This window comes from Platichthys flesus, chromosome 4 (assembly GCF_949316205.1).
Source record: "Platichthys flesus chromosome 4, fPlaFle2.1, whole genome shotgun sequence".
Taxonomy (NCBI): domain Eukaryota; kingdom Metazoa; phylum Chordata; class Actinopteri; order Pleuronectiformes; family Pleuronectidae; genus Platichthys; species Platichthys flesus.
The window spans coordinates 26230799-26251454 of NC_084948.1; the positions used below are offsets into that span (position 1 = coordinate 26230799).

Sequence of the window (20656 nt, forward strand, 5' to 3'; positions counted from 1 at the left end):
AGAAAGGAGGAGGAGGAGGAGGAGCTGAAAGTGCAGAGGTTTCTATGAGCTCCGGGTTTCCAACTGTCACAGACAATAGGTGAGGGCGAGGCGCCCGGATGACAATAGGCTCTTTGACCCCGGTCAAGCTAGCAGGAGGGGAGGGCGGGGGGTAGGGGGGGGGGGGCAGAGGGTGTCCCCATCTGCCTCAGAAGAGTGTGAGAGTGTGTGTGTGTGTGTGTGCATCTGTAACTGACACACACTCAAACCCTGAACCTGCTGCTGCACAACATTCATGTTTTGCTTTGATTAACAGTTCTGATACAGAGTTGAGCAGAGTCACCGTCCTACACTGATTGTGTGTTTGTGTTTGAAGGAGCTGCACTACTTTTCTGTTACTCTCCACCAGTGTGTGTGTGTGTCTCTCTTCCTCTCTCTCTCTCTCTCTCTCTCTCTGTCTCTCTCGCCCTCTCTCTCCATTATATAAAACATATTTTCAGCTTGTGTAGACGTTGTTATGTCATAGTTTCAACCATCACATTTTAAATCTGTGTCAAGTCTAATTTCTGCAAAGAGAAAACAGAGCAAATCTTTAAACAAAAGTTAGAATCCGACAGAAGGCACTAATAAATACAAAGTTAATAAGACTAGTAAGGACTAGTTACCTATTAGTTATTGCTCAGAAGGGATATTCCTCAGCACATCATATGTTTTATATTTTTACTTTATCAACGTTGTTTCTCCGTCTTCTCACAAATTCTCTTTGTGTTCTCCGGGGACCTGAACTCCTCTGATGACGCTTGTTGACCGAACCCTCGAGATTAACCACACCCCCGCATTTAATTAGAAGCATCTTTGGTGACCACGGTGTGAGGGTCGGAAAGTTGTGTCACTGAGAGACGACAACCAACAACAACACTAATTTAGCCCTTTATCCTGATCCCTTGAGGAACCTTTAAAATCATCCCTGACCCCCGACTGAACAACAACCCCTCAGGCAGCAGACTCTAGCTGAGGGATGTCTCTCTCTCTCTCTCTCTCTCTCTCTCTCTCTCTCTCTCTCTCTCTCTCTCTCTCTCCCTCCCTCTCTCCTGTCACTCAGCTCCTTGTATCTGTCAGTTCTTCTGACAGAGCTGCCGTCTGTGACTCTGTGAGGAGCTCGGCTAAGCAACGCTGCTCAGGCCTCCTCATAAAACATCTTTATCATGTGCCAAGACGACACACAACCTCACACACAACCACACAGCCACACACACACACACACACACACACACACACACAGTGCTATTTCAGCTTATTTGGCTGCAGAGAATTGCCTCCGTTCTCTTTTCCTCCATAAATAGCAGACATAGCTCGATTTGTCTCTGTGTCACCATAGTACCAGGCCTTGGTGTGTGTGTGTCTGTGTGTGTGTGTGTGAGATGAAGGTTTGTAGGTACAGCACACACACACACACACACACGTCCACCCCCTTCGGACAAAGCAGAGAATTGTGGGACTGCACACCCGTTGCCTTGGTGATGAGAATCAAAGTGACAGCTCTCCTAGAGGAGGAGCCCCCCCACTCACCCCCCCCCCCCCAACCACCCCTCCTCCTCCTCCTCCTCCTCCTCCTCCTCCTCCCTCTCCTCCCCAGCAGGTGTAAGAGAGCGAGCGAGACAGAGGGATGTCTTTCTTCCCGTCCTGGTCCAGGTCCAGATCCTCTCTCGCCTTCTGTCCCTGAAACAAGTGGTGCCGGTCGGAAGTGGAGGCCGTGACGTGTGTGTGTGTGTCCGCTTTTAATAACATCATGAATTGTGTACGCACTGAAATATGCAACAACAACACAAATATCCATAAAGCTTTTGGCTCTTCACGGGGCAGCTGCAGAGTTAACGAGTGAGAGGAGAGTCAAACTTCAGTGCTTCTTTCATTTAGATGTTAATCTGTGTGTAAACTACTTGGAGTCAAATCCAACCCGGCGCTGATCAAACGCACACATACACACACACACGGCAACATATGTGCTCCGCTCTGATTGGCCCGCCACAACAATGACACTTAGCGTTGGTGGTAGTCCTGACAACACCCCACAAAGGGGTCAGATCTAAAAGGTCTAAATCTGCTAATGTCCCTGAGTACGTCCCTCACACACACACACACACACACACACACAGACACACACTTGCATAGACGGCACAGATGTGTCTGTGTGTGCACGTGTGTGCTCTTAAAGGAGCAGGTTCCTTCACTGTAGAATCAGGCTTTGTGTAGAAGTGCAATTCCCTTTAAGGAGGAGGAAGGTGAGTGCAGCAAACAAAGAGCCTCTTTGAAGAGAGGGAGGGAGAGAAAGGGAGAGAGACACAGAGACAAAGAGAGAGAGAGAGAGAGAGAGAGAGAGAGAGAGAGAGAGAGAGAAAACCAGTTGTAAAATTGCTTTTTCCTTTCCATCTTTACAGACCCTCAATCTCTGGCAGCGGGACAAAGGTAGCCCTCTGGGACCCCTTAACCCCTCTGTCTCTCACAAAAACACACACAAACACACACACACAAACACACACGCATACACACACACACACACACAAACACACACACACACACACACCCCTCCCTCACAAAGGAGCTGGTTCCACAGCTGCCCCAAGTCTCCCTTCCCTCCCCATTTCCATTATTTTTAATCCCCCCCAGTGAAAGCTCCCCCATATAGCCGCCCCCCCCGCCCCTCACCCCTATAACACATATGCACCCCCCATCATCACCTCCCCCATGACAAATCCCCCCTCTCCCCTTCTGAGGTCCCACAAAGCCGTCAGCTGTTGTATCGTCTCTCTGACACACCGGCTGGACTCTCATTTTAATTATGAAGCCCTGAGCCTGATTACTGTGTGTGTGTGTGTGTGTGTGTGTGTGTGTGTGTGTGTGTGTGTGTGTGTGTGTGTGTGTGTTTGTGTGTGTGTATGTGTGTGCATGTCTGTGTGTGTGTGTGTTTGTGTGCATGTGTGTGTGTGTATGATCTGCAATGAGTGTTACATGTTTCATACAACGATGTGTGATTATAATCGGGGTCAGTGTCGGTCATGTGACTGGTGGATTTCCACAGTGAGAGCCTCTGATTGGCTGACGAGGTTGACGCCAGGTTGACAGTGACTCTGTTGTGGCGTCTGTTTCTCTTCTCCTGTCGTCCTCTGAGCTTTGTTCACTTCCACTTTCTCTTCTCAGTTTTCAGCCTTGTTGCTTCCTAACTTTAGTTTCCTCTCTTCACTTCCATCATCTCTGTTCTTTATTCTTTCTTCTGTCTGTTTTCTATTTGTCACAAATGAGCAGCACTGCAGAATACAAAGCATCTGCCTCCCGCTCTGGGTTTCACTCTTGACCCTGTCAGAATGCCACCGTGTCCGTTTCCCCTCTGTTCACAGGCTGGATGTTTTCCAACAGTCGTCGATACTCTCGTGTGTGTGTGTTTGTGTGTGTGTGTGTGTGTGTGTGTGTGTGTGTGTGTGTGTGTGTGTCCCGCTCATCAATAAACTTTCCCCACGTTCTGTAAAACTTCGCCTTCATCCTCCTCCCGCCCGCGGCCCACTGTTGTTTTCTGCCGTCGTGCTGTAAATCATACAATCATGTTCCATATGGTTGTGATTAATAAAGATGAGGTCACACACATTTCCAGTCAGACCCCACCCTCCGCACTCACATGCACGTGCACACACACACACACACACACACGAGGAGTACATGCACAGAATCTGAACCACTCTGCTGATACTTTTCAGAGAGCAAGGGAGAGAGAGAGAGAGAGAGAGAGAGAGAGGGAGAGTGAGCGAGCTAATTAGTGTTTTAGCTGATTGCTAATTGCCGCTTTCTTCCACCTACTTACACACAACACTGAGAGAGAGAGAGAGAGAGAGAGAGAGCATTAGAGGGAGAGAGTTCTTCTATTTACATTTTTATCAGAAACTCTGCTTCCTTCTGATTACACACATCCATCATGTCTTTATTCAGTCGCACACACACACTCACACACACTCACACACACTCACACACACACTCACACACATGCAGTGTCTCTCTTATTTAGAGCTTCTTCTTTATGAAGAGGTTTTAATGTGAATCGTTTCCTGGTGTTCAACCTGCAGCAGAACGAGTGACCGTCTGTTTCTCATCATGTTTTCAATGCTCCGATGCACAGATATCAGCCTCAGAGGATTCACTTGCCTGAATGCAAGAGGAAACCTGCGGTACACTGAGGAGGATCAGATCAGGAGAAACTACCTGGTCTGATCCTCCTCAGTGTACAGCAGGGAACCGTCGGAGGCCAGAATCACCTCCATCTCTGCTCCTGCTACTCGAAACTATAGTTAGCGACATGGGAAACATTGGAGCCGCATCAAGAAACAAGTTTTCTTGGCCTGCTCCCCGGCTTGGCTCAGATTCCTCAGTTCAGTCACACTGAAGGGAATCGAACCGACGTCGTCGATCAGGTTTCTCGCTGTGTGAACCTTGTGTTCGAGTTACAGAACGAGTCTGGAGTCGCTCGGCCAAAAAGTTATGTTTTTCCACAGTTGGATTTATGTCGTGTTGGAGCCGCAGTGTGTGTCTGAGAGTGAAAGTCGCACAACTAGCGCGTGAAGCTCCGAGCCGGAGACGCAGAGTTCACGTGTAGTTGAGGATGTTTTGGTTTGTGAGACTCTGCACAGTTTTCACTTTCTCAGGCTACGTGTCCTCAACGCGGAGCCAAGTCCCAGCTCTCTCACACACACACACACACACACATATATACATGATCTCAGATGCACAAAGACATACTCAGAAACATGCACACACACACTCTCTCTCTCTCCCACACACACACACACACTAGCTTTGTGCAGTCCCAGCTGTAACAAATGGGGACCAGATTGTGTATGATGATCATGATGTAAAAGACCAGGCATGCTGGTCTCCATGGTTGACCAGCTTTGTTGAGTAAATTTTGAGAGTGTGTGTGTGTGTGTGTGTGTGTGTCAGTGAGTGTGTGTGTGTATCCAGAGGGGTCAAACCCAAATCCACGTGCCATGAGCTATTAAGCAGCTCTCTTTGGTTCCCTGTAGAATTCATCATACGCTGCTGCAGCCAATCACAATCAGCCGTGTTTGGGTTATAGAATATGTTCCAACAGATGAATACATCATGCTGCCGAAAACAGAAAACAGCTTTATTTGATTTTAAACAGTTTTTTTTTTGTACTCTGGATTAGAAATGAAACTGTGACTCTATCTAACTTAATGTTGGTGGAAAGTCCGAGGACGTTTTTTGCGTCTACTTTTCAGGATATTTGAAACAGTGGAATTTGAAACTATGAATTATTAATTAATCTGTCTGAACAAGATATTTACATTGATTATGATTGAATATAACAAACTATAAAGTTAAATCTCTATTTCCATTGCAGATTTTACGGGAGTTGAGCTCGGAGGTTACGGGCACTTATCCTGCAGTGCTTCTCATTATTCTGCGGCCCAGTAAAAGTCAACGAGCTGAGCGTGGCACCGGCATGAGCGTGGCACAATATGGGCAGTGGGTGTTAAGGAGAGAGAGGATTGTACGGGGGGTCGGGTTCAAACTGCCGGGGCTTTGCAAAGTTGTGAAAACGCTGGTAAAGTGAGACAAGAATTCTCGTAAAGATGCTCTGATGCTAACACTGTGTGCGTGCGTGTCTCTGTGTGTGTGTCTGTGTGTGTGTGTGTGTGTTTCTGAGCAGCATGAGTCAGAAGACAAAGGGTGTGTTCAGCTGAGACAGAGTGGAAGGAAATGAGGGGAAGTATGAGGAATGTGGAAAGATAGAGAGACACGGAGACACACAGGGAGATGTGACACTGTTGACCCGTTTTTTAAATGGAAAAAATTAATTTCACTTATTGATATGAACTGAATTATTGCATTTTTATTATTATTATTATTGATTTGCTTGCAGAAAGTAATTCTATGTTATGGACACTATTTTTTTCCCCTGTGGAATTTTTTGATTCCACCAAATTTGATGGATGAGTTTGAGAAAACCATTAACTTTGACTTTTGAAAGTGCCCTGCTAAAAACATAGAAAAATGAGTTGTCAGTGTATATATATATATATATATATAGATGTATATATATTTGTATGTGTGCATATAACAGATAGTGTATGTAAGACTTCCCGGTGTCATTCCTTGGAAGCACACGCAGTGCAGAGTTAGAAATCGTTTACGCTCGAGTTAATGAAGAGTCTCTGGCCGTGAGAAGTGTTTATGAGATTTAAACTTCAGACTGTAAATGATCTTCTCTGAGAACTGTCTCTGAGGGACAGGGACATGATGAATGGACGAACGGTGTGCGTGTGTGTGTGTGTGTGTGTGTCTGTGTGTGTGTGTGTGTGTGTGTGTGTGTGTGGCTGACAGCAGTGTTGGGGCAGCTGACGGGGTAAAGGGGCAGTTGTAGTCACACGGGGAGCAGAGATGGATTTGGGGGGATTTGAGGCTGTAGGAGGGTGGGGATGAGGAGGCTTAGACCAGCTGACACCGTGCACCTCACACACACACACAAGCCAAAGATAGACACACACACACACACATACAGAGACACACACAGTGATAACAGACAGAAATACAAAAATGAAGGCACAGCTTTGTTTCACGCCCTGAAATAACAAATGCACATGTTTATGGAATGGAATGTTTAGATGACTTTGACGCTTTGGGATCTGATGCAACGTTGGTAGATGAGTGGAAAGGAGGGTGTGTGTGTCTGTGTGTGTCTGTGTGTGTGCGTGTGTGGGGCAGGGAGACAGGTGTGGCTCCATCAAGGCAGTTGTGCGACACCAGATACGAGCACGGGAGATAACGCTCAACACGTTGAAGACAGAGAGAGAAATAGAGATGGAGCGTGTGTGTGTGTGTGTCAGTGTGAGTGTGTCGGTGTGTAGCTATGGTCTGTGCGGTGCGGAAGGTCAGTGTGTTGTGTAGCAAGCAGGGGCTTCGGTCTGCCAATGCAAACACAGCTGTGCTCCTACTCCTCACGTGTAGACCAGCAACCTTTGAGCAAGGCAGTCCTGACTTGGTCCTAATAAAGGTTACAAAAGGATTTCTAACTGAAGTCTTCAAATTGCATCATAAGTTCAGACGTCTTTCACTGAGATGCTGTAACTTCCAGCAAACATCCGATTTGCCGTAAATCTTTTATAAGAACTCAGCGTCTCTTTCACTTCTGCAGAAACTGGCTGGTGTTTCGGTTCCTTGGCCTCAAGCAGCCGCCGAGGACGAGACGTTATTCTCTGCATCAGCTCAGTGATGGATTCGTACGGTTGCATGGATGGATTCGTAGGAATATTAATATCAAGACCAGGAATGTAGAAATCCTATGAGAGCGTGTTGTTGGTGCTCAGAGGACATCGGCGATATTAAGAAGCTGTTAATTAAATGGAGATGAGCTGTTCATTAACAGGAGTGAGTGTAGTTACAGATTGAAAACAGCCGAGAGAGAGACTGACTCAGTGTCTGTTTCACACACGATCAATAATCAATTTCATTTATCTTCACTTCATCACATGCTGAGAAATCACAAACGTGAAAGCACTGGAAAATGAGTCCTAGCTCCTGATTCGCTCCCTAGAGGGGAGAGGAAGAGAAACAGAGGAAGAGAGAGAATGATTAAAGGTGAAGAGAAAGAGAAAGAGACAGACACGAGGAAGAGAGACAAGACACAAAGAGAGACGGGGACAGACAGATGAACCTGGACGAGTCAGGAGGAGAGAGAGGAAACTGAGAAATCCTCTTTTCTGTCACCTCATTATTCAGTGTGTGTTTGTGTGTGTGTGTTTGTATCAGAGAGGAGTCAGGATTTCTGCTTATGTGTCCACATCTGTGCAAACGTGTGTGTGTGTGTCTCGGAGCGTGAAAGGTTGTTTGTCTCTGTGCACATATGTGTGTGTGTGTGTGTGTGTGTGTGTGTGTGTGTGTGTGTGTGTGTGTGTGTCGGGGTGTGAGTAAAATCAGAACGGTGACGAACTCATTCTAATCGACCAAAAATTCACACGAGGTCTAGTTACCATGCAGGCCCTGCGAGGACACACACAAGCTGTGTGTGGGTCTGTGTGTGTGTCTGTGTGTGTGCATGTGTGTGTGCATGTGGACAGATGAGTATGAGGGTGATTAGGTGTGTATATATAGCTATCCGTGGTTGCATAGTGACATGTGTGGATTTCTAGAGGCGGCTAGCTGAGCTGTGTGTGTTTGTGGTTGTGTGTTTGTGTTCTTTCCATAAGTGGGTGAGTGTGTGTTCTTGTGTGCAAAGGAGTTCCTCTAATGTCGCTGTCTAATGACATCAGACAAGTGTGTGTGTGTGTGTGTGTGTGTGTGTGTGTGTGTGTGTGTGTGTTCGGCCCATGGGGAAGACCCAGTGGAACATATGATTGCAGCTGTCTCTTCTCATCACTGCACTCACTTGTTGTGTAAACGATGTTCACCTGCAGCTGGACCTGAAATCGGAGAAGTCGGCTTCATTCTGGGATTCACCTTCGATTTGGAACGAGCTGCTCCTAATAGCCGTTAATCCAGAGTGAGGCTTGAGGTCCTGGTTCTGGTTTCAGGTTTGATTGAGGATCAGTCATGATGTGGTCACAGGTTCTTATGATCCAGAAGCTTGTGGGATCTAATTCTCATTCTGTCATTTCCTCACGTCTCTACTGAGGTTAGTTTCCGAGGCTACTTCATTTGTCTATTTTCTTTCTTTTCTTCCTTAATATCTATTAGAGTGTCTGTATGTTATTATGTGATGTGATGTAGTACAACGCAGTACTTTGTCTTACTTAAGTTCTTTCAATAAAAATCACGATAATCATAAGTCACACAACTTATAATTATAATGAACACAAACAGTGGGTTGTGGTTTATAAACCGTTTTTGAGTAAAAGTGTCGGAAAACTTCAGTTACGTCTTTTTTTCCTTCTTCTTCTTGTGCAGCAGAGTTTCTCTCAGTAATTGTCTCAAATGTTCAAACTGTTCCCGAGCACTTTGTTTTTGTTTTCATCCTCTTTTTATTTTTCACTCGCTTTCAGATGAATGTGAGTGCAGCTTCCACCGAGTGAGGGAGGAGGAAGGGAGAGAGAGAGAGAGGAAAGGGGAGAGAGGTGAGGGGACGAGATTAGAGGCTGGAGATTAGGGTGCGAGAGGGAGAATGAGAAGAGGTGGAAGAGAGGGAAGGAGAGACAAAGGGAAACTCACAAAGAGTTAAGGGCAGAGGACGGTGGGTGTGAAGCAGAGGAGAGGCAGCATGGCATCTTTTCAGCTGTGTGCTCAGAATGGGCCGGGTCACTTGGGCAACACGGATCCTGCTGCCAAAGTGAAAGAGACAAGAAAGGAGAGAGAAGAGGGAGAGGGAGGGATGGGGTGAGGTGGGGAAGGATGATGGGAAACGGGGGAGGAAGAATAGCCAGCCTTTGTCAGAAGGTAAAGCTCCAACCCCTCCCTCATTAAGCACAAAACAAATCTGCTGTAGAGAATCTATCTTTCTTTAATCGTCTTGTGTTTTAAAACCTAGAATCTCAGACACGTGATGAAGACGTTTTCTCCGGCTCGGATGGAAAGTGAAGAACGAGAGAAAACCGGAGAATAAACGATTCTTTTCATCGCATGCACAAACGGATCCTGTCAAAAAGCTGACGCAACAAAGTTTAAAATCAGTTGTTAAAGGTGTTAAACACAAGATATCACGTTAAAATCTGCTGATGCTGAAAATACTGCCTGTTTCAGAAGCTGGGAGAAAGTGGTGAAGTAAGAAAAGTTTCTTGTAAAGGTTCAGATCCCTGTGGCCACGGTTGAGGTCACTATTGATTCACACGCATGTGCAAAGAGGAATTTGTTTCCATCTGTTCACGATTTATCTAATCAGAAAATAGAGGCTGAGTTTTTGCTTTGTTTCTTAAACCGTGCTCCCGATGTGCCGGTGGCAGATAAGCCCCCCCCCCCCCCCCGCTGCAGGACTCTGTGTGGGTGGAGGAGTCGGAGGTGGAGGCCGGACGGAGAGCAGCCGGCCTCTCCACGTGAAGCAGGCCTGACATCAGGGCACAGGAATTCCTGCCTTTTCTTCCACTTTCTTTTGTTATTCTTTAGAGAGGGTTCCACTTCTTCTTCTTCTCTCCGAGTGCTCCGTCACGGCCCGACCCCGGGACAGATAAAGAAGGACGGTGAGGGATGTCGGGGGGGGGGGGGAGTGAGTGAGCAGAAACACTTGGAGAGAGGGAGAAAGAGAAAGAGAGGGAGAGAGGGAGGGGAGGCTGACATTAAAACCATGTTTTTACTGCTTCTGGTGAAGCTTTTAAAAAAGACTCTAAACGAGAAGAACAGAGGAGGAGCCGGAGAACGACAGATAAACTTATGATTAATGTTAAACACGACTTTCTGATTTCAACCCCCCCCCCCCGAGAGGAGGACGGTCCTGGTCGTGGACTTTGTCTTGTCTTTTGTTAAATTGCAGCTTCATTGCCGTTTGTCTAGTTTTGCCGTGCAGCTCCCCAGGCACTGCCGACCACAGTCACTCCAGGACTTAATAACTTTTTCCTAATTGGCCGTGATTGTGTCTGCATAGTGTAAACGATGTGGAGGTCAGATGGGGGGGGGGGGGGGGGGGGGGGGGCATGTGCATTACAGCCCTGTGGGGACTCGAGCTCTCCGCCAGCCCGTCACAAAGCAACCATCACATTTTCATCCTCATAAGCTGCTGCAGCGTCCAAACCACTTTCTGATTTCTAGTTCTCCTGTTTTTTTGCTCTTCGTTGCTTCCTTCTTTTGATCCCTCATTTCCTCTGCTCTTTTGATCAGGGCCTCTTCTATCCTCCCATCCTTCCTTTTTCCATCTCCCCTCTCCTCCCTCCCTCCATCTCTATCTTTCAGTCCTGTTCTCTTTCTCTAATGAAGACTTGGTTCGGCTGCAGCAGAGAACAGGTCCAAGTTTCCTCACTGCTCCTGATTACATCAGCACATGCAGTCATGCTCTCTCTCTCTCTCTCTCTCTCTCTCTCTCTCTCTCTCTCTCTCTCTCTCTCTCTCTCTCTCCCTCTCCCCCCCCTGTCTCTCCATCTCTCCCCCTCTCTCTTTGGAATAACAGCTCATGACATCATCAACAGCTGCCCAGCTGCATGAAAGAGTGTGTGTTTGGTGCATATTCACAATTGTGTGTGTAAGTGTGTGTGTGTGCATTGATTGTGAAGTGAGACTGTCAGTTGCCAAGGTAACACAGCGGGTTATGCAACGTCTATCTATCTATCTATCTATCTATCTATCTATCTATCTATCTATCCTTATATCTATCCATCTATCTATCTATCTATCTATCTATCCTTATATCTATCCATCTATCTATCTATCTATCTATCTATCTATCTATCTATCTATCTATCTATCTATCTATCTATCTATCTATCTATCTATCTATCCTTATATCTATCCATCTATCTATCTATCTATCTATCTATCCTTATATCTATCCATCTATCTATCTATCTATCTATCTATCTATCTATCTATCTATCTATCTATCTATCTATCTATCTATCCTTATATATATCCTTATATCTATCTATCTATCTATCTATCCTTATATCTATCTATATATCTATCTATCTATCTATCTATCTATCTATCTATCTATCTATCTATCTATCCTTATATCTATCGATAGTTGTAATGAGTTGTCAGATTTCCATTTCTTTCTGTCTTCTCTCACTCTTTTCCTCCATCCCTCCGTCTATGTGTCGGTCAGTCTCCTCTGTTTCTGTCCCCACCACTGGCCCCGGCTCTTTGGATTGTAAAGCCTTGTTTTAATTGGACGCTGAGGTCTCTGCGGTCGTTCCCATTGGCTCCTCTGCGTGTCACTCAATGAATCCATCCATCTCTCGGTGACACGGAAGCCGATTGGTCGGCGTCAGCTCCTTCTTTTCCACATTAGAGGAAGTAGTGTGGGGAGAAGCTGAGGCCGAGTGGAAGAGGACTCGTTATCATGTGACCGAGGGCCACACGTGGTCATAATCTGTGGGTTTAAAGGCTCCACGTGTAAAAATCAATCCTCATAAACACATTTATTTACACAGGTCGGTATATTTTAATATAATTACTGTGGAGACCTCAGCCCTCTTCAGACGGATGAGGCACAGAATGACTTACATTTTGTAATAAAGCTCATGATTTGGGCAGAAAATACAGATTTCTTTTCATATTTTGTCTTATTCATGTTCTATGTGTTTTGTTTTTATTATCTGTTAATTATAAATCTTAGATTCTAAAGACATTTTATTATATATATTAATATTTTCTGGGTTCAAAGGACTTGAAATATTCAATTATTATAAAATATTCTGATCCCAGTAAGAGCCCCGAGGTCAGAACCCACCTCCCGCACAATACTCCAGTTATATAAGTGATGTTTTTATCTCTGAGTAAAACCAGTCTGTCTTAACGAGACCATAATGAATTGGACACATGATACTGGAATGATCTGCCGCCGACCTTCACCTTGTCTCACTTGTCTCTCCTCCTCTCTCCTCCATGTGTCCGTCTCTCCTCCGTCTCCCCCTCTTCTCTTAAGCTTGTTGTATTTCCCTCTCTCCTCCCCTCTCCTCCTCTCTCCTCCTCTCTCCTCTCCTCCTCTCTCCTCCTCTCTCCTCCTCTCTCCTCCATGTGTCCGTCTCTCCTCCGTCTCCCCCTCTTCTCTTAAGCTTGTTGTATTTCCCTCTCTCCCCCTCTCTCCTCCTCTCTCCTCCTCTCTCCTCCTCTCTCCTCCTCTCTCCTCCATGTGTCCGTCTCTCCTCCGTCTCCCCCTCTTCTCTTAAGCTTGTTGTATTTCTCTCTAACCCGGCGGAACAACAAGGTGTCGAGCTGCCCCGCTAACGCTCGGCTAATCCTGCAGATCTGATCAGAGGTAGCCAGTTAACCTGAGCTTATCCACCGCCTAAGCAGATCTGTTTAATGAGCTTACGTTAAACCAGCCGCTCCACGCTCCCAGTCACATCCACTGGAGCCTGGGAGGCTGTTTTAAACTGGGAGATTTTCATTTATCTATTGAGTTTATACCATAATTATCAGTGTGACTTCCTTTAACACGATGTTTGCTGAGTTCCACTTCGGTCTTTGTCTCTTTATCCCTGCGTTCGGTCTTTTGTTGTTCTTCAGCTGCTTGGAGAAATCAAAGAGTCGCCCCAGTTTGATCCTCTGACATGTCAGGAAGCCTCCGAGCTGTTGGGAGGAATTATGAATCTGATCTTCTGTGTGTCCTGCTCGACGGGAACTCGTCCGTCTGTCCACATCCTGTGTCCCCTTGTCTTTTTGAGTCTCGTCCTCTCTGACGTTACTTTGCTGTGACAGGTCTCACAGAGGTCTCTCTCTCTCCCTCTCTCTCTCTCTCTCTGTCCGACTCGGCCCGTCTCTGGTTGTCTCGCCCTCTTTCTCCGCTGTCACTCCATCTTGACGTTATCATCGTGACTCGGAGCTCGATCGCCCGCTCCCTCTCGGACTTTCTGTCCAATTCCCCGACCGTCGCTCTCCCCTCGCCTCGCTCGATGTGACAGAACTCGTGTGAAACCTCTGTATCAGTCCTCTCTCTCTCTCTCTCTCTCTCTCTCTCTCTCTCTCGCTCTCTCTCTCCTGCTGATGTTTCTTTCTGTCTGTGTTGGAAGTGGAGGAGCTGCACGTCTCGGCCTTGCAGGGGTCGGACATCGTGTACCTGTGAACACGAGACCTCCGGCGATGCTGTCAGGTCTCCTCTGCTCTTTGCTGATATATCTGAAATTTGTAAAAAGGGAAAGTTCTGAGGGACTTCACGAGTCTGAAAGGAATCTCAGGAGGAAAGTGGCATCTTCTTACAAATGGGTCATTTTGCAGGAATTTACCAGAAGATATATCTGACAACTGGTTTCTCCTTCGTGGCGCTGGCTGTGTTTGTAGATGTGGAGGAAACCAGACTGTTTGTGCCGTTAGTGCTCGTCTGCGCTGGATTAAACAGCATTAATAAAACAAGAAGCAATAGAGATTTTCAGGTCATGGAAACGTTCCGACCTCGTTTGAAGAAAGTCTCAGATTATTTTTTGCATCGTGGTCGAAATTTACTCACATAAAATCCTCCTGAGAGGCCGAGTTCAACAGCAGCAGCTCGTCAACACCAGATTTAATCATCATCAAGCTCTCATGAATATAAAAATGATCAGTTGTTTTAATTTTATTACAGATCCAAGACAAAACTACAGTTAAAGATTTTTTACGGCACAAAGGTTTGCTTCAGATTTTCTTTAATAACACAACATGTATGAATATAATCCAGTTATTCCATTATGACGGTGATCATCTGTAAATCCTGAAAGGGCTGCTGTATTGACTTCATGTTGCACTTCCACAAAGTTGGGAGGTGTTATATATTAAAACAATATCTATGATATAATATAATCCTGTAGTAGATATCACAATGTCTGCTTCCTTGTAAAGGTAAAGAACGCACATCTCCCATAATGCACCTAAACCAATCCAGACTTCCCCTGTTTGATAAATGTCCACATCTGTCATTTTCCATCGTTGAGTGTTTCTTCGACTCTAAGGAACTGAGCTTCGTGCATTGTGTGAAGTCTGCGTCCTGCCTGTTGTTTGACCTTTAAAGCGTTAGAAACCAGTGACTGTTCCCAGTGATCTGACATTATGCTACGGCAGCCCACGGCCGCCTCTCTCCACCCTCGGCTGGAGGAGGCTGGAGGGAATGAATCACGGCTGCTGGCCGCGGATTGATCGCTCGGCTGCAATTAACAGGCCGAGCGCTCAGAGGATCTCTCCAGCGAGGCGCCGGTCAGTGGGAGGCTCCACCGCTCTCCTCTCGCTGACCGTCCACAACTCGCCTCATCGCCGTGAACACAAACACACATGAGGCGTGTTGTCTCCTCTGCAGGACGGACACACACGTCCACACGCGTCCGACTCGGTGTTCAGGTTCTGAGGTTCTGCTTTCTCCGGCAGCGTGCATATGTTTTTCTGTGAGCTCCTGTGAGTCAGAAATCAGAAGAGAAGCTGTGATTTCTACTCACCTCCTCTGGTCCTGGGAGAAGAGGAGGAGGAGGAGGAGGAGGAGGAGGAGGAGGAGGAGGAGGAGGAGGAGGAGGAGGAGGAGGAGGAGGAGGAGGAGGAGGAAGGAGTGAGTCATGCTAGCTCGACTCTAATAAAAACAACTGACGGGGTCCACAGCCTGGATCCTGATGATGATGACGCTGATGATGATCTAATGTTTGAGAGCTGAACAAAGTGCAGCTGGGTCACCTGGTCACTGTGGACCTGAGGAGCACGGATCCACGTCTGGTGTCGATTTGGGGAATTGGAGTTGAACCTCTTGTACATTTTGTTCTTGACGTTGCAGTTTTCTCTGGCGCTCGACTGGAGCAGTAAACTGCTGCAGCACAAATACACAACCAGCACGAATACACAACCAGCAGCGTGACGCAATCCATTTTATTGATATTTCCTCGCCGGCGCTGCTGCAGGTGGTTCATCTCACAAACGTCCTCCTGACCTGAAACTTTCCAAAACATGAAAGTTGTGAGAACGTGACTCACACGTTGCGTTGTGGTTTGCTCCACTCAGCGCGTTGTGGTCCTCTCATAACCTTGTTTCATTCTCGTAATCTCCGCTCTCTATTATTTAGCTCTGTGGTGCAGATCTGATTCCAGTAATTATCTCTGGTTTATGTCTCGACTCCATCTTCTTCTGAAACATTCCTCTCAGCACTTTGAGCCAGTTGGTCTGAAACACACATTTCAGTGGTGGTGGTCGTTTGACTAACACAAAACACACGCTTCATGTGAAAGGCGTTTAACCTCGGAGCTGAAGTAACTGAGTCTGACTGTGTCTGTGCAGATATGCAACATGCACTGAATGTGTGTTCTTGTTGTGTTCTGTGTCGACCTGGAAGATGTCTCATAAAGTTATTTAAATACGACGTAGAGCAGATATCACTTCAGCAGCTGCTTCCAACCGTTAAAATGTCAAGTGATGAGGTGCATTTTACAAGAGGAAATGCAAAAGAAATACACACAAAGACCAGCACAGTCACACACACACACACACACACACACTGATGTCTTGCACCAGTGGGACCAGTGGAAGCTGCCAGCAGAGCTCCCTCTCGATCTGGGAGAAGTGTAAATTCTGTTTTGTTGGCGCTGCTTTGGCGTTTGTGCGTCTGTGTTTGTGAGCCTGAGCGTTTCCTGCGGGGACAACATGACACCGAGACACGAGCGCGCTAACGTTGAGTTAAACCCCCCCCCCCCCCCCCCCCCCCCCCCCCCGCTCTACACACGATGCTTATCGGCTGCCCTCGTTATTAATCGACCTTTCAGGTAAATATTTAGTCGTGAAACGAAGCTGCAGCTCAACAGCTTCTATATGATCTCCAGTGACAGAGTGGCCTTTCCCTCTGCGGGTTACACACACTGGCACACACACAAACACACAACACGGGCACAGACAAACACACTCATGCCAAGACAATGGCCTGCTAATCCTTGCTTCTGATTGGATGGATCCAGATTACCCAGAGGGCACCAGCTGTCGAGGAGAGGCAAGGCCCAGTTTCCTCACTACCAGCACACACACACACACACACAGACACACACACACACACACACACACACACACACACACACTTGGACATGTCCCTCTGCTCACTGACGCTGAATGAAATGTAAATGATGCTGAGATGTTTACCCACAGAACGTTAGCGTGCTGCTGCATCCGAGGTCTCGCACCCCCGGTGTCTGTGATTGGTCGCGTTCATTTGTCGTTGTCGTCAGTGACTGTTTGTGCGACGGCTGTCCACCCACTGTAAAAATAGGAATGGGATTCGATACCAGTTAAATGGCGACAGACGTGCGAAGGGGCCAGGTAGCCACAAGCTGCGGATGCCTGAATGTGCCTGTGATTTATTTTTAGCCTCTGTTGTTTGTCACGTTCACATTGAACTGTGTTTGTGTTTGTGAGTCCTCAAATCAACATGTTTGGCTTTAAAATGTTAGAAATCCTTCAAATTAAAATCAAATATCAAATATTTACGTTTCAGGGGCAGAATTAAGATTCATTCAAATATTGTTTCTATATCTTCTGAGCAGTGTTTTACTTTCTCGTTCTTCTTTTTGTGTATTTTCACATCCCAGCTTTCAAAAAGCATTTTTGATTTTGATCTCCAGCGCCTCGACAAACCGTCTTCACATGCACAGCGCCGCTTTCATCCCCCGTTCCCTCTGTGCCCCTGTTCCCAGTGCAGCCGGGCCGGGCCAAGCCAGGCCGAGCCGGGCCGAGCCGGGCAAACAATGCATAGGGAGGGAGGAGACTGGAACTCACTCACTGCTGAGCCCAGATAAGAGCAGCTCCCACTAAATACTGGAGTCCAGGGAGAGAGCGGAGAGAGATGGAGGAGCAAACAGGGGGAAAGGAAAAGGGAAGGAAAGAGAGTCTGAGCCGGAAGGAAGGAAGGGAGAGTGAGGAAGAGAGAGAGAGAGAGAGAGGGGCAGTGAAGGCTAAAAGGGAGAGAGAGAAAGAGAGTGATGGCCAAAGAGAGATTTACTTTCAGTGTGTTGTTGAGATAAAGTCAGACTGAGAGGCTTTGCGTTGGCCTAGATTCTCCTCTGTCTGTCTCTCTGTCCCTCTGTCTGTCCCTCTGTCTGTCCCTCTGTCTGTCCCTCCCTCTGTCCCTCTGTCTGTCCCTCTCTCTGTCCCTCTCTGTCTGTCCCTCTGTCTGTCCCTCTCTCTGTCCCTCTGTCTGTCCCTCTCTCTGTCCCTCTCTGTCTGTCCCTCTGTCTGTCCCTCTGTCTGTCCCTCTGTCTGTCCCTCTGTCTGTCCCTCTCAGAATATATGATGATATATTTATTAACATTTGGGTCACTGGTGCGTTCTCCATTGCTTTGACATTGAAACACTGACTCTGATATCAAAGTGCTGATCTCCAGGCAGCTATAAGTTTCAGTCATTTATATAAAATAGTTATTTTCTTTCCTAAAAATGTTTTAGGTCAAACTTTGGATTTAAATCTGGATCCTGTTGATTTAAATGTAGTTTTCAGATTGAAGTTAAGACCTCCTAGTGTTTCAGTTCAAACACACTTGACTTGTTGTGTTAACACAGACGGATCTGTTTGATCTTCTCTTCATCACACACTCAGTCCCTTGGTTTCTAATCTTGTAAACAGTGTTTTGTGTGTTTTTTTCCCGGGGAACAAGTGCACAATATGCAACGTGCACATACATTCACACACGTACATGAATTATACAGTTTCCCTCCATTTGTTTCTTTTATTCCCTGCAAGTCGTCTGTTCTGCTCTGTTATGACTTTTCTTCCGAGGACATAAATCCCAGTTAGTGGGATTGTAAAGTGCTGGTTTGTAAATCCCCTGCACCTCCACAGCGTCTCAGCTCGTGTATTAGACTTGAGCCAGTTTGTTTGAAGCCGATATAAATCTCCACGTTGCAGCTTTTAATGCTTACGCACACGTTTCTGCCCAAAGTGAAATCACTGCGGCGTGTTTTATTTGTCATGTGACCGGGGGAATGAATGTTGACGTCCTGGAAACAGACGTAAACTGAGCTGAGTGTTTCTGATGCGTTCAGGGAGGAAAGATTAACTTGGTGATTTCTGAATGAGGTCAAGAAGATCATTTTTAGACTTTTAGCTCCAAACTTCTTTTGTTTCATCTCTGACTCGCAGCGTTGGGTTGAATTGCATCTCGGCCAAGATTAGTTTTTCCTCGAGCAGTGCAATCTAATGTCTAAAGTTATATATATTTTTCAATCCTTGCCGTTATTACGAAGCTGCAGCAGGAAGCATAATTTCCCAGAGGGGATCATTACTGGTTCTTGGTATCCTTCTCCTCACTACTTATTTTCATTCAACTGCACATAAAAATGATGAAAATAGAAATTTCTGCGTCTTCAAGTGAGAAGTGGAACAGAACATCCTGCTCCCAGAGTTTCCTCCCACCTGAGGGAAGGTTTTAAAGAAAACCAGAATAAAATCAGCCGCTTTTAAAACAGAAAATCCTAAATATAGTGAAGCTGTATTGGTGGAAACGTTGGAACATTAATAGAGAAGTGTGATGGAAATAAATGTTTGGTATAAATGACGTGGAATCACTTCCTCTTTGTTGTTTATGTCTGACATCGTGGCTTGGATTATGTGAACTGTGCACAGGAAACTAAGTGTAAATGGAAACAGCAATAAAATCACAGAAAGTCACAGAAAGACTTTTTGCAGAAGCATCACATCCTGACCTGTGTGTCTGTGTCTCTGTGTGCAGGGACGACAGAGCGGGTGTGTCTGATCCAGGGCACGGTGGAGGCGCTGAACGGCGTCCACGACTTCATCGCTGAGAAGGTGCGGGAGATGCCTCAGAGCACCCAGAAGACCGAGCCCGTGAGCATCCTGCAGCCACAGACCACCGTCAACCCCGACCGCGTCAAACAGGTCGGTGTCCCGGCCTCCGCTGTGTGTTCTGTTCCAGGAAAAACCCGGAGCGGCCGAGTGTGTCCCTACAACCCTGTGTGCGACCGTGCATGTGTGTGTTTATCGGTTTTGTTTGTGTGCGTGTGCCAGCTCGGCCTCGGTTGAAAGGCCGTGTGAGGAAGAGCGGGAGGAAAGTGTTTGTTTTTGGAAACGACAAGTCGTGTGTGTGTGTGTGTTTCTGTGGTCGAGTTGTGATTTTCTGTTCGAAAGCTGAATGAGCAAAAAAACACAGGAAGAAGGGAAGTGAAACAGACGGGAGCGGATGAGGAGACGATGCTCACAGGCTGCGTCTACCTCTGTGTGTGTCTGTGTGTCTGTGTGTGTCTGTGTGTGTGTGTGAGCCTCTCGTCCACTTGCTGAAGTGCAGATTTTCAAAAACCTCTGGTTTCTGTTTATCTGTTGGAAAGTCTTCTTTAGAGTGACATCATGATGAGGTCATTGTTCTACCATATGATCATAAATCATTTTCAGATCCGTATATAAGCTTCTATGTCTATGAATCCAACGAGATGCAGAGATACCTTATGATGTGGAATCATTCTGTGATAAACTTCAGATTGTTTCTGTTATTTGTACAAAGATCTCAAAAATCTGATGTTTTTCACTGCGTCACTTTGTTGACCTTGACCTTTGACCTTGGACTGATCAGCTCTAAACATTAATCATGTGGGGATAAGCTCACACACAGACACACAGACACACAGACACACACACACACACTCACACACACACACACTGACAGATAGGGGTGAAAACTATACTCTGCTTTTGGGCCGGCGTGCAGGATGTAGATGGAGGAAGGAGAAAGGAGGATTAATAGAGAGAGGGAGAGAAAGAGAAAAGAAGACAGGATGCCATGTGTGAGGTGTGAAGATGAACTCCACATGTGACATGAACTGTTGGCTGCTACACACATGCACACACACAAACTTTGTGTGTACATCTTGATGGAGAAGTCGTCACTTCCATCCCACTGACTTCCTGTAGTATTCAGCGTCTCTCTCTCTCTCTCCCTCTCTCTCTCTCTCTCTCTCCCTCTCTCTCTCTCTCTCTCTCTCTCTCGACCGGCTGTGAGGAAGTTCGCGGTGGCAGGAGGAGTCGTTGTCGCTGTCACTTCACAACACGCTCGATGTTTACGTATCGATGTCGGCTTGTTGATCCACAGAAGCTTCC

At 46.5% G+C, this 20656-nt stretch overlaps 1 protein-coding gene across 2 annotated transcripts in view; it reads left to right on the forward strand.

Moving 5' to 3' along the window:
• The window catches only part of nova2 (NOVA alternative splicing regulator 2), a 62949-nt gene that overhangs the window by 27943 nt on the left and 14350 nt on the right, over positions 1-20656 (forward strand). For both annotated transcript variants that reach the window (XM_062385201.1, XM_062385202.1), the window contains one exon: positions 19278-19444. In XM_062385201.1, the coding sequence (XP_062241185.1) occupies positions 19278-19444 (167 nt within the window). The remainder of the gene's footprint in view (positions 1-19277; positions 19445-20656) is intronic.